Source organism: Aristolochia californica, unplaced genomic scaffold (genome assembly GCF_029961685.1).
Source record: "Aristolochia californica isolate CCGP_79_NKW_82.1479 unplaced genomic scaffold, dmAriCali1.0.hap1 SCAF_11, whole genome shotgun sequence".
Classification (NCBI taxonomy): Eukaryota; Viridiplantae; Streptophyta; class Magnoliopsida; order Piperales; family Aristolochiaceae; genus Aristolochia; species Aristolochia californica.
Genome location: NW_027181782.1, coordinates 326,168 through 339,510, shown reverse-complemented (window position 1 = coordinate 339,510; position 13,343 = coordinate 326,168). Strand labels below are relative to the sequence as shown.

Here is a 13,343-nt window from a genome sequence, read left to right as displayed (position 1 = left end):
TATAACCAGAGAAAAAGAATTAAAATTTAATGGAATTTTTTAAAAATAGGGAGGCTGGAGCTCAATTTATAAAGAATAAATTAAATCAGTAGCCAGGGTGGATAAATATTTAAATCGCGTAATTAAAATTTGGTCAAAATTTATGTCCGTTTTAAGGCAAAATTTGACTCGCGTGGAATTGTATCCCGTCCGTCGGACGGGCCCGGTTGCAGGCTGCTTGAAATCCGGTGGAGGAGGACAGCGCCAGCTCCGCTCCTTCGGATCGCTCAAAACGGTCTCATTTCTTTGAACGCCCTTCCTTGTCCTTGATTTTCTCTTTCGTTTTGCTCCGATCTGGTCGAAACTGGAAGGCTTTTAGGGTTTTGGGACTCTAGGTGAGACATCTTCTTCAGATCTGATTGCTTTTCGTTCGTTCTGTCGCGATCTGATTGCGTTTACTGGATAATGGGTTGTATTCGATTGTGATCGAACTCAATTGCGACGCGACCATGGGATTTTGTGTTGAATTTTCGTGTCTTCGTCGGTTGGACGTTAGCTAATTGGTTGCTATCCTGGACTGTGAATTGGTTGATGGGGTTTGTTGTCTTAATTTGCTCTCATTTTGGTCTCTGCCATAATGTAAGAATTTTGGAACTGAATTTGGCAATTCTACAATGCCACGGACGGAAATGCTGTTTTTCTCCTTTCGTTTACATGTTGCTTTTTGTTGTTTTTCTTTTTTCTGATGTTTCCTTTACCGAATTGTTTGTGTGTTAAGTAGGTGTATTTGGTTCCTTCTCTGTTTTCTAGTTTTTGGTTTATTTTATATAGGTGCATTCTTTTTTCATGTCAAACTTTTATTTTGAATGATTAATTCATAGATGTGAGACTCTGTACGTGGAATTTTCTTATCTATGGTGGAAGGTTAATGTTTTTGACTGTTTTCTTTTTCTTTCAATACTTTCCTTTTGTCTGAATCTCCGGTAAAGTTAGATTTCAACTACACCGTCAGAGTTCAACTGTTTTCTTCAATTTTACGCCCGTGCAATTCTATAATATCTTAATGCTATCTAATGGAAATGGATTCGGTATGCTTGTTTTGACTTGGAACGCTGATTGTTTATATTTTTCATTTTTTTGTGCAAGGAGGGATGGGGCATGAGTTGATTGACAAGAGTATAATTCTGGACATAACTCCTTTAACGTTTATTCCTCATTCCATGTCTGTCACTTTCGAGGGGTTGGTGACTGAATACCTTCACATTCTCACTGTATACATTATTGACCCTTGCAAGAATTCAGCTTCACTGTAGTAATATGTGTACATTCTAGAAGATCAGGACTTGATCTGTTTCTAATTTTCTTCACCTTAGGTGTGAAGGCGATGCTGTCTTTCTCCTAGCTCTTCAATCAGTTTTTTGCTAGAAAATAAATGCTTTTTGTTATAGTTGGTCTTCATGCCGCTGCTGGAACCATCAATTTTTACAAGATCAAGCTGGGAGAGATTGTGACAGCCTCCACTATTGGTATGTCTCCACTTGAAGAGAGTGTCCATTTTCTTTTTGACATATGGACTCCGTAGAACTCTTAGCTGTCTTCATTATCTGTATTTCACAAATTGTTCGGTTCTGGTGCCTGAAATTAATTCTGGTAGTTAACTCTGCATCTTATCCGACCTTATCGAGACCAGAGCATTACTTTTATCGTTTTTGTGTTGTAAATTTTATGATAGTTATGAAGTTACTTTTAACTGGTGATTATTAAGAATTAAGAGAATATCCATAACCACTCCAATTATGCATGCATCAGCTCTCAAAAACCTAGTTGTTACGCTCTTCTCAAAACCTACTGGCTGCCCTCTATCAATTCTCCATCTCTTATCTCTACAGGAAGTTAAGAGTCACATTTTGAGGGAGATCCCCATGGTCTTGACTAATAGCATGCATACTTAGGTTTTCATCAGGTGATTTTTGAAGCTCAAGCATGTTGATGAGTTGGCTGGAACCATTGAAAATATCCAGCAGTTGAAGAGAGATGCATGTAACAGACCTTCAAAGATAAACCCATTTTCTGTGGTGTATAGCCATAGGGAAATCCTTACCCTCGATTAGTTAAACTGTAGAGGTCTCCACTTGGATAATTTAGCAATTTAAAATCTCTAATAATGTAGAGGACATCATGGACCATCTCTTTCTCTACTGCCTCTTTAGGGAGGAAGGGACAGAGGGAGGGAGGAAGTGAGGGGGGACTGCATTAGTGGGTTGGTGGGTAATCCTCCACAAATTGCTGCCTGTAGGGGTGACAATGGGGTGAGTTTGGGTTTGATTATAAAGTCTACTTTACCCCTAAGAAAAAAACAGCTGTACTTTTGACGGTCCTGCTAGATCTATTGGAATGATTGAGAATCTTTTGATTAGGCCTATTTAGGGCCAACAAGCTCTTGAAGAAGCTTGTGGCTTGCCCTTGAACCTTGCCATAGGAATGATGATTAAAATTAAATTTTTATGGTAGCTCAAGAGGTAACAAGAATCTGACAAGGGGTGGCGTAATCCTTAATAAACTGTGGAGGATCACACTTATTTATTTTTCATTTTTGGATTCATTGACTCAGTGATGGTCGTGAGCCTTCCTTCAAGTTTGAAACTTTTTGTGATCTTTCTGTGGTCTCTTCGTGATGGTGGTTGACTTTACAATATGATTACTTGGACATCTAGGCGCTCCACCTATACAATCTGCAAAGCTAATCATTTGATTGACTCTCTTATGAGGAGCAGAGCAGTACGTTGTTGTTGGAGACAAATGCCTTGGAATTCTACTCAGATTTTTTCCCTCTGAATTTGTATGTTTTGACTTTATATATTTATTCTTGTTGCTTCTTTTTTCTTATTGTATCTTCCCCCAGGGGGCCCTCTATATTATTTTTTTCATGAAATTTCACTTTTCGTTAGGACCCCAAAAAACAAAAAAAAAACAAGGCAAGCCCACTTTCCTTTTTCTTATTCTCTTTTCCTGTCACGTTTTTTTATAGCAATTGCATTTCCGGTTTTCTGTCAGTTATTGCTATTGGATGAAGAAAGCCTACATAATGATCATCTAATGCTGAGAACGCAATGAGTGTTCGAGAGGTATGTGTCAATGGCGTCTGCATGCCAACTTCCGAATTGGAAGCAAAGCTTGATGAGGGAAATATTTTGGAAGCAGAGTCTGCTTTGCGTGAAGGCCTCGCACTCAATTTTGAGGTTAGACAACAAGCACTTTGATTTATGTATATGGCTTTTTTTTTATATTTCTCTTGTAAATCAATTTGATCATGGGTGCTTGCAAGAATGAAACTGCTTTTTTTGTAATCATCAAAAGACTGTTTCTCTTCCAGTACGTTGTTTTTATCAGGTACTTGTCATAAAAATTCTAGGATTTATTATTCTTTATATTTTTAATCGAAAACTGACTTTAGGTTATAAGTTGAAATAATTGGGACTCTAGTCTTAAGCAAACATTTCGTTGACATGAAAACTGGAAGTGAGGAAATGTAGTTGAAGCAGGGGACTTCATAAATGCTGCATAGACATTGTTGGGACTTGCACTAAACTAAGGCATTTTTACCAATTACATATTCAACTTCATTGAATTCACTTAGTGTAAATTAATTTTTTGGTATCAACTAGTCATGTATGCTGGTAACTTTATTGCGAGTTGATCAACACTTTTTCTAATTACAGGAAGCTAGGGCCCTTCTCGGGAGGCTAGAGTATCAGAGAGGAAACATAGAAGCTGCTCTTCAAGTTTTTGAGGGGATAGATGTGCAAGCTGCCATACAACGTCTACAACCTTTTATCATGGAGAAACCAGCACCGAAGAACCGTCGTTCTCGCAGTGAATCTGGTCATTCAGTCTTGCAGCATGCAGCCTGTCTGGTTCTTGAAGCCATATACTTGAAAGCCATGTCCCTTCAAAAGCTTGGAAGAGCCACTGGTATGGAGGTTGTCTTTTTCAACATTTTGTTGATACTGGTAGCTAGCAACAGGGTTTGCACATCATAATAGGTTAAAAGACTGGCTACTGGACATTATAGCCTACAATCGAGAAGCAGAGGAAACATACTTTCTGTCATGGGTGTTAATCAGCTAATTTAATTTCTTTTCTTACCCTCAACTAAAGGTTTCTTTTTTTTAAAAAAAAATGTTTTCTAACTGCAATTGTTGTGGGCTAATGTGGATAAATGTACATTACCATGGATTTAGCAGTGGTATTGCTATAGAATATTTCACACAAGCCTCCAACAGATATCTGTTGATCGATCCACTATAAATAGTTATTGTATTTCTAAAATATTTTGTTACTGAAGCAGGATTTTTGGGCTATTGCAGAGGCTGCCAAAGAATGTAGAAGTGTTCTGGATGCTGTTGAGAAAATATTTCCTCAAGGAATACTAGATACATTGGTGGATAATAAATTACAAGAGACAGTTAGTAAAGCTGTGGAGCTCCTTCCAGAACTTTGGAAGCTGGCTGGGTCCCACCAGGAAGCCATGGGTGCCTACAGACGAGCGCTCCTTAGCCAGTGGAATCTTGACAATGATTGCTGTGCAAGAATTCAGAAACGTTTTGCTGTCTATTTGTTGTATGGAGGTGTAGAGGCCAATTCACCTAGTCTAGCTGTTCAGATTGATGGATCATTTGTTCCGAAAAATAATATGGAGGAAGCAATTCTGCTTTTGATGATTTTATTGAGGAAATGTTACATTGGGAAGACAGAGTGGGATCCAGCAATAATGGAACATTTTATGTTTGCACTATCTCTATGTGGGCAGACTTCCGTACTGGCTAGGCATTTTGAAGAACTTCTACCTGGAGTGTACCCACGCTGTGACAGATGGAACTATTTAGCTCTTTGCTACAGTGGCATTGGCCAGAATAAAACTGCCTTGAACTTATTGAGAAAGTCTTTAAACAGGCATGAAAAGCCCAATGATCCCCTGGCTTTGCTATTGGCTGCCAAGATTTGTAGTGAAGATCATTATCTTGCATCTGAGGGGGCAGGTTATGCGCGGCAGGCATTGGCCTGTTCTCAAGGAATGGATGAACATTTAAAGAGTGTTTGCCTTCGCTTGTTGGGGCTTTGTTTGGGGAAACAAGCTAAAGTTGCTTCTTCTGATCTTGAGAGGTCATTTCTACAATCAGAAGCTTTGAAGTCTTTAGATGAGGCAATAGCTTTTGAGCGGCACAACCCAGATGTGATTTTTGAGCTAGGTGTTCAATATGCTGAACACCGTAATGCAAATGCTGCATTGAGGTGTGCCAAACAATTTATTGATGCAACAGGGGGATCAATACTAAAAGGGTGGAGGTTGCTGGCTTTAATTTTATCCGCTCAGCAGAGATACTCAGAGGCCGAGGTTGTTATCGATGCAGCTTTAGATGAAACAGCTAAGTGGGATCAGGGTCCACTGCTAAGGATGAAGGCAAAGTTGAAAATTGCTCAGTCTTTGCCTATGGATGCAGTGGAAATGTATCGCTTCCTTCTTGCACTGGTTCAAGCTCAGAAAAAATCGTTTGGTTCATTCCAGAGCACAGCTAAGGTTAGCTTAGTTCGCTTACAATTCATTCTTTCTTTCTCTGTATCTCAAATTCACAATTTGCATTGCGCCAATGGAGATCATTTTGAGACGAATGTTTTGTGGTGTAAGAATGGTATAAAACATTAGCAACCATGATACTGGGTTCTTCATCAGTATTTTGATTCAACCCTCAATGGAAGATTGTAATATGATTTTCTTGCAACTTTTGAAATGTTTTTGTAGTGGTTGTCTATCTATCCTTTTCTCTTTATCTTTTTTCTATTTGATAGTTTATTTCATGATAAAATAATTTAATGACATATACGTTACTCTCTGATCACTTACTTTTGAAGATAAGGCGTACAGTGGTTGGTACTTGGTTGTTTTCGTAGCTTTGTTTCATAAATTAATTTAGTTATGAAAAAATCAATAACCGACATTTTTTTTCATTTTTTTCTCTCAGGGCCAGGATGATAAAGTTGGTGAGTTTGAAGTTTGGCAGGGACTTGCTAGCCTCTACTCAGGTCTATCGCATTGGAAAGATGCTGAAGTATGCTTGGAGAAAGCCAGAGCTTTGAAGCAATATTCTGCTGCTACACTGCATATTGAAGGTGAGTATTAAATCTTCTGAGTTAAAAGAACCATGTATCCAACTTAATGGGTTCAGTAGATATGAAACTGTGCTCTCTTCGATATTGCTGTAGTCTTTGAGTCTGACCTCTGTAAACTGCCTATTGTAAATAAAAGGTATGGAGCCATTTATTTTGATTTTCTATTCCGACCTTTGTCAGAGATTTCCTTCACTTTATTAGAGAAGCTCACGAAAGGTCCATCATGATTTATTCGTTATCTTTAATTCTCACTAGGTCTTATGCATGAAGCACGTGGGCTACCCAGCAGTGCTTTAGTGGCTTATTCCAATGGGCTTGCTTTAGATGTAGACAATGTGGCTTGTGAAGTTGCACTTGGAGCTCTGCTTTGGAAAATGGGACCAAAATCCTTGCCCGCGGCTAGAAGCTTCCTCTCAGATGCTTTACGGCTTGAACCCACAAACCGCATGGCCTGGTATTATTTGGGAATGGTCCATAGAGATGATGGAAGAATGGCTGATGCTTGTGACTGCTTTCAGGCTGCAGCTATGCTTGAAGAATTGGATCCCATTGAGAGCTTCAGTTCAATCCAGTGAGTCTTCCAAGAAGATCCTAATTTTTTATCTCTCCCTTTCAATATACATGATTGGATTTGAGATGTAGTAATCAACTTCCTGGACCTGCTGCTCATGTCAGTATACATGTAGATGATTGACAATGGAGCACGGATTTGATGAGGCTGGTATTTATTGATCTCCTTCTGGTCAATTCTGTAATTAGAGTTTCTGAAGCTAATTGTTTTTTCATCTCTCCAGCATTGTTTTAACCACTGGACATAGTAATTTAGAAGTGGAGAAGGATTTCACAATGTAAGTTCTGTTGGTTCTTGAAATCGTAAGCATGTGGTATTCTTAAGCATTTCATCTTCTGTCTCATTCAGAGCACGATAAACCCTAGTTTTTTTGTTTAAAACCCTACCGAAAATCTCGGTTGTGAACTTTTGAGATGAAAAGAAAAAAAGACAGGAAGTTACAACAACAATCTGCTCCTTTAGCAGATAAATTTACTATTGTTGGTCAAAACGAAATGCTTCACGTATACAGCTTTTGGCAGATCTCCAAATCGGGGCAGCTCTAGGCTCGAGTTTGAGATTTATTTTCTTCTATTATTTGAGTAAACCTTGTTTCAGCCAGTGAACTTTGCTGCATGTATGAACTAATTGAATTATTTGGAATATGAAAGTGCTCCAAATTGCTCTTGCACTGGATGTAAGGGGTGGATGTTTGGCTGAGATATCTTGGATTTTGAGGGGGTAAAACTTCTAACTGTGCTAAACTTCTTCCATTTTACTAACTCGATATGTGCTAAATAAATTGCCACTGAGGTGTTTAAGCTTTGGTCCAGGGTTCACTGCTTCTCTAAGAATCCCTTGCCAAAAGCCTTCCTGGAGGATGACCTAAATGGACCTTATTAGCTCAATTATGAGTATTCTCCACTTTCAGTGCTTCATAAATTTGCCGAAACTATTTCATGGGCAATGTTGGAATCTATGAATTGGATTTGCCCCACTGATGGTTCTCGTTCGCTTACATGAAATGAGACCTATTCATGAGACAGACCTGATTATCGATCGAGATAGACCTTTACTGCCCAATACGCTGATAAACATAAAAAATTTGAAGGGTCTGTCTGTAACTGGAGATATCGAAAACACCACCTCTGTAAGAGTCTCGATGGATACGTCAGGAAACTGAGAAAGGGAACATGCAGCTTTGAACATAAAAGTGCTTGCATAAGTCGTAAAAAAAACCAGTCTTACATTCAAACATGGAGCACACAAAATGGTAAAAGAAGTAAGAAAATAGTGATGAATTCATTGTCAAGAATATGGAACACTGAAGCTATATATGTTCTATCTTTATCTGAAAAAAATCTAGACACTCTCAACTTACAGTAAATACTAGCCCTGCCTGCTCTTGAATTTGGAGGCCTTAACTCACAAGCCAATGCTGTAAATTACTTGTTACCCAATTCTATATCCTGGCAATTATTTCAGAGAATTACAAAAATTCTAAATCTGATTCCTCTCACCCCGATTCACTGCACTTTGTACAGGATCTGTTTATGGCCTGGGGGCTAAAGGAAAACTTGTGGAAGCGAAACCTGCTATCCAACTCTAATACCTTCACTATGAGATTCAGAAATTTGAAACATTGTAAATACAAATTTCCACTCCATTATATTAATATTGGATTGGTCCATCCAAATTTCCAGAAGCAAACTGCAAAAAGTTACAAAGACTTGTCAAATCTCATATTGTGTAAACTTCTTATTTCAATTTCAAAGATCTTTTTAACCAATTGATTATAATGACATTGGAGCTTCTACCTGTTTCACTATAGGGTTTGTTGATGTGGTGAATTCATCAGTCCTGCCTTCCCATACAATTTTTCCCTCATGTAGAAACAACAACCTGCATCACAAAGGTAATTATAAGCAATTTTTAGTGGAGGCTGGAGCTCGTGCTTCCAACACAAGAGATGACTTGAGATGAGTTTTGCCTATCAACTGCTCTTCTTATGGTGCTGTGCTGATGAGTGACAACGACATAGGAAGCTATCTTGCCAGGCTTCCCCAAAGCATCCTTGCCTTTCACATGGACTGACCTGATCAGATCCTCAACAACAGTAGAAGCTATAGGGTCAAGCCCTGCTGTTGGCTCATCATATAAGAGAACCTATCCAGAAAGGAAAACTGCTTCCCTTAGCAAACAATTTGAAACATACCATGGTAGTTACAACATCTAAGACTCCCAGATGATTCTCTTAAAAAAAAGGTATATTTTGAGCATACCTCTGGTTCCACAAAATTCTTGGTGTTGTCATTTATTATAGAGCGAGCCAATGCTACGCGCTTTTTCATTCCACCAGATAACTCTGATGGTAAACGATCCTCGACACCCTGCATGGTGGCAAAGTAGGTGAGAGAGAGAGAGAGAGAGAGAGGGCTTTTCTTTTCTTTTTTTGAAGAAGAGAGTTCAACTAGCTTAAAAAATGTAGCTGCAAACTATTTAAGCAAGCCTCTGGGGTCTGGGGTCAACCAGTCGAAGCAGCAACAATCTAGAAGTTGCTGTCCTAGAAGACCCATATAGAGCCAACACAAGTCATTTAAAGATTTTTTTTTTATGTGCAAACTTATGTAGTTTTATTGAATACTGATTCATAAAACACAACAATTTCTTTCTTGTGTCATATTTTCCAAGGATATTGTATCAAAAAGGAAATGGCAGATCTATCATTCTTTTCAGAGCAACAGCCTCTGCAATAAGGTAATAGAATTCCATCAGCAAATCACTCAGGTAACTGATTAGTTGGACTAGCACTTTAGCCCTAGCCAGTGTCTGTACGTGATTGTCTATGTGAAAACTTAGTAAACATATTATATGTTAAAAAATAAGTATGAAAGAGTCTTACATGACTTTCGCAACAAGAAGTCTCACAAAGCCAAAATTATTATGGTAGTCTTACTGGAGTCTCACAAGAGGAGATTTCACAAAAGAGTCTCAGTTAAAGGCGTTTTCATTATCTTAGTTTTTTATTTATGTTCAGTTGTTTAATTGTTCTAGGACTTATCTTTTAGTGTTTAACTTTAGGTATAACTGAGACAATGGTTGTTTAATTGTAATAGGATTCAACTTGTTTCCTCTATTATAAATAAAGGCTCATTGTACTCAAATTATAATAAGTCAGTGAAGTTTTTATCTTTTCCAAAAATTCAACATTACGTATTAAAGTTCATGTTGAAAGCCTCTAGAACTAAAACTTCATAGACAATATGCAGTAATCCTTTTCCATAATTCACATCGTAGCTATTGCAGTCGCTGAAGTAGCTATTGGCCCTGTCTTTTGTCGATCCATCATTACAGAAAAAGAAACTTGTAAAAATCAATCGAATTTTGGGCCAATAGTAAAAATCTTTCTATTTTGGGCACAAAATAGGAATAGTGGCAACCACACTTTGCTCACTGGCATTCATGCTTGAAAGCTCGCAAGCTCGCTTTGTCACTTACTCGCTTTCGCGGCTTGAGCACAATCAAGGGCACAAGCCCCTTGTAGCCATAAGCACTTTATAAGCTCTATTACTAAAAGAGCCTCACCCAAAGTAGCAATAGGTGCTTCAAGCTCTATTATATCCCAAATTTATGATTTTCCTAATTATGAACAGAGATGTTCCAGATCTTCAAAATATTAGTATTTGCAAGTCTATTGAATTCAACAACATCTTAGCTTCTAAGATCTAATCAACTAACAGTAAGCAACAGAAGTTTGCATTCCCATTTCTCAAGGACATAAAATTCACCGTATTTCATTTCACCATGAACGACAAAACAATCGCATCCTTTTCTATCTCCCTGATATTTTGCCTTCAGGGACTGACAGGTTCTTACAAGAACTAGGAACTAATGGAACACTCAGGAATCTCTACAATTGGTTCAATGGTTGGAAACCAATGAAGATGCAGGTGAACAGTAAACAACATCCATTCCAGTTTTACCTTCAAACCAACAGCAGCCAATGTATCTGTTACAAGTTCTGCAATTTGATCTTCTGGCATATGAGAATGTTCATACCTGAAAAATATGCCATAGTTACACGGGCCATGCCGTTGAAATCCACAAACATAAGGCCAATAAAGAAACAAACTTGTCCAAAGACATCTAGAATCTCTTACAAAAGGAAACCAACATTTTCACGAACAGTTAGAGAATCAAAAAGTGCCGCACTCTGAAATACCTGTTCACACAACCACTAAAAGAAAGTAAATAAAGATTCTAATTTATAGCATAAACAAAAAGAAAGAGTCAAAACATACCAAGCCAATACGAAGGCCAGATATCTCCTCATCACTGACCAAGCCTTGTCTCCGTCTTCCACAGATAAGAACCTCTCCCTGGTCAATTGACAATAAAATTCACTTTGGTGCCTAAAAAAAGCTCTTCCAAGGATACAATGAAAAAAGTTCTTCTGAAGATGAAGATAATTTAAAAAAAAGAAGATAAAGATAATATTCGACTCTTACCTTGTCTGGAGCAAGTAGGCCAGATACGATCTTCAACACTGTAGACTTCCCAGTACCAGAGGGACCAACTATTCCAACTGCCTCCCCATGTCTGATCTGCATATGCATATTAAGAATTAGGAAAACACTAAACAAAAGGTGAAATAGTTACAGTTGTTTTATACAAGAAGTATCAACATTAAAAAGCCGATCGAGATAGTAAGTTGCAAAAGGTGAAATAATTACAGTTATTTTATATGAGAAGTATCATGTAAATCGTCACAACTGTCCACAAAGTTTTCTCAAAGAAAAAATATTGAAAAAGCAACAAAGAAGTAGCAGATCATAGAGGCTTAAAGCAGTCTAAATCTATATCATTAATCAGGTCTTAGTACCCAGGAAACAAAAATAAAGAACTTCACTACTCTGCTTCAATAACATGTGCATCAAAGAAAAATCTCCCACCACAAGTGGCTTTTGATTCTAATACACAAATGATAGACCCAAATAGAGAAATGATATCCTGCCTATATCTGGTAGGACATAGTCAGAAGAACCATTTAAGGTTAGTTTGCTGATTCCCAATTCAACCACCAAGAATTGTTGTCTAATGAAAGCAAAGACACTAGTTGCAAAAACATATTTGCAGAAAATGGTAGCCTAAACATTGGAGCCATAAACTGAGGTATTGACCATCAATTGGGCTCCAAAAGGTTCTTCTGTTGTTGAAGCTACATATACCTATGGCACCTCAGCTGAAAACCTGCTAAAAAAGAAAAGAAGCAAATGAAATTCTAAATACTGTCATGTGGAGTTATTCACATAACCTACCTGAAAACTAACTCTACAGACCGTCATGAAGAATTATTAACATAAACAAGAAGAGACTAAAACGAAGTTCACCTTGAAGCTTACACCTCTCAAGATTTGTTTTTCCCCAAATGATTTGTGGACATCTCTACATTCAATAAGAACATCGGCTTCAGCTTCCATCTCTTTACCCATTCTGAAATTTTCATGCACGGATGACTCCTGAGGATACACTAACAAAAAATCCATCAATATAGAGATTCCAAAAATCTCCCTCCAAAATGAACTACTGAATTTGCACCCAAACGTTGGTAAAAAGCTGATCATAATGAAAAACTCTTCTGGATACACAACCAAAGTAATCCAGGACTAAGAAGGGTAGAAAGACAGAAAAAAAAAAAAAAAAGACTTTTCAAATTTGAAAGAGAAAGTACTTGAATATCAAAACCAAAACCAAAAAAAAAAAAAGAAAAAAAGAAAAAAAGGAAGATCAAATCATAGTCAATTTCATGATCCTTAATGAAGTTCTGAGAGAAAGTACTTGAATATCCACAGCAGTATATGGCCAAAAAACTATTCTAAGCTGAATAATAGCTCAAAAAAAGAAAAAGAAAAAAGAGAGCATCTCTGAGAGTTCACAAGAACTGCAATTAAAAAATCAGAAAGGCAAATACGATAAAATAAGCTTACGTGATATTTGAAAGCTGGAAACCCATCTCCCCGATTCCTCGAAGGAGCCGAACAGGCACAAATAATCTTCCTCCCCTTTAAGCAGGAATTGAGTCTCTTCCAAGTGGGCCTAACAAATACACGAGATGAACTCCGGAACCCGCTTAAAGGACATAAAGGGGAATTTATCGCAGGAACCGCACAAACAGACATTTCCAAGCTCGACAAGGAGAATGTCGAGTAAATGGCACCCACCCAGATCGAGTCACAGGGAGAACAGCTAGCAGTTCTCTCAATAGGAGACCATTAGAGGAGGATGAGAAGGAAGATATACTTTCACAATTCGGAGCTGGTCCCCTCATGACAGAGAATCAAAGAAGAATCGAAACAGGAATTCGACATGAAATTCGCGTGCCGCGTGGATTTATCTGACCCATGGGACGCTTGTGTGATTTTCTACCTGATTTCCATGACCCTGTCTCTACGGTTGAACATGGGTCGTTGGCTGCTGCAGAGGCTACCGACCTACCATGGTTGGTCGAAGCCTTGAGGGAGAAATTTGGGAGAAAAGTGTCGACTGGGGGGTAATCGTGTCACTTCATCGAAGAAATAACTTTTCCTTCTGCGCATTCTTCATTTCCATAAAGACAAGGAGCCTTGTGGAATGACAGATTAACCTT

The 13,343-nt window shown here is 38.1% G+C and overlaps 2 protein-coding genes across 9 annotated transcripts; one reads left to right on the top strand and one right to left on the bottom strand.

Moving 5' to 3' along the window:
- The first annotated feature begins 184 nt into the window (after window positions 1-184).
- On the top strand, window positions 185-7,044 carry LOC137944152 (protein NPG1-like). Of its 8 annotated transcripts, XM_068789706.1 has the most exons (9): window positions 185-374; window positions 1,126-1,219; window positions 1,353-1,505; window positions 2,754-2,818; window positions 3,034-3,218; window positions 3,699-3,951; window positions 4,347-5,557; window positions 6,000-6,147; window positions 6,403-7,044. In XM_068789706.1, the coding sequence occupies exons 5-9, from the start codon at window positions 3,090-3,092 to the stop codon at window positions 6,720-6,722; spliced, it is 2,061 nt and encodes a 686-aa protein (XP_068645807.1). In that variant the 5' UTR covers window positions 185-374; window positions 1,126-1,219; window positions 1,353-1,505; window positions 2,754-2,818; window positions 3,034-3,089; the 3' UTR covers window positions 6,723-7,044. The 8 variants fall into 8 exon arrangements, with proteins under 8 accessions (XP_068645807.1, XP_068645805.1, XP_068645803.1 ...); XM_068789704.1 differs by lacking the exon at window positions 2,754-2,818 and having other exon boundaries at window positions 1,129-1,219; XM_068789702.1 differs by lacking the exon at window positions 2,754-2,818.
- An 884-nt stretch (window positions 7,045-7,928) lies between these two features.
- Window positions 7,929-13,327, bottom strand: LOC137944318 (protein TRIGALACTOSYLDIACYLGLYCEROL 3, chloroplastic-like). Its single transcript, XM_068789968.1, has 10 exons — window positions 12,685-13,327; window positions 12,088-12,216; window positions 11,206-11,301; window positions 10,999-11,076; window positions 10,858-10,919; window positions 10,681-10,756; window positions 8,980-9,087; window positions 8,688-8,863; window positions 8,515-8,599; window positions 7,929-8,407 (listed from the first exon to the last, which is right to left on the bottom strand). The coding sequence occupies exons 1-10, from the start codon at window positions 12,874-12,876 to the stop codon at window positions 8,369-8,371; spliced, it is 1,041 nt and encodes a 346-aa protein (XP_068646069.1). The 5' UTR covers window positions 12,877-13,327; the 3' UTR covers window positions 7,929-8,368.
- Window positions 13,328-13,343: the final 16 nt, after the last annotated feature.

What these genes read in the sequence shown, in the direction of transcription:
- LOC137944152 (XM_068789709.1), top strand. Translation starts at nt 3,090, where the DNA reads ATGAGTGTTCGAGAGGTATGTGTCAATGGCGTCTGCATGCCAACTTCC. An exon ending in GCCTCGCACTCAATTTTGAG is followed by an intron (nt 3,219 to 3,698) that starts GTTAGACAACAA and finishes TTCTAATTACAG; the next exon opens with GAAGCTAGGGCCCTTCTCGG. An exon ending in AAAGCTTGGAAGAGCCACTG is followed by an intron (nt 3,952 to 4,346) that starts GTATGGAGGTTG and finishes GGGCTATTGCAG; the next exon opens with AGGCTGCCAAAGAATGTAGA.
- LOC137944318 (XM_068789968.1), bottom strand. Translation starts at nt 12,876, where the DNA reads ATGTCTGTTTGTGCGGTTCCTGCGATAAATTCCCCTTTATGTCCTTTA. An exon ending in TGGCTGCTGTTGGTTTGAAG is followed by an intron (nt 9,088 to 10,680) that starts GTAAAACTGGAA and finishes GCCACCATGCAG; the next exon opens with GGTGTCGAGGATCGTTTACC. An exon ending in ATAAGAAGAGCAGTTGATAG is followed by an intron (nt 8,600 to 8,687) that starts GCAAAACTCATC and finishes TTTGTGATGCAG; the next exon opens with GTTGTTGTTTCTACATGAGG.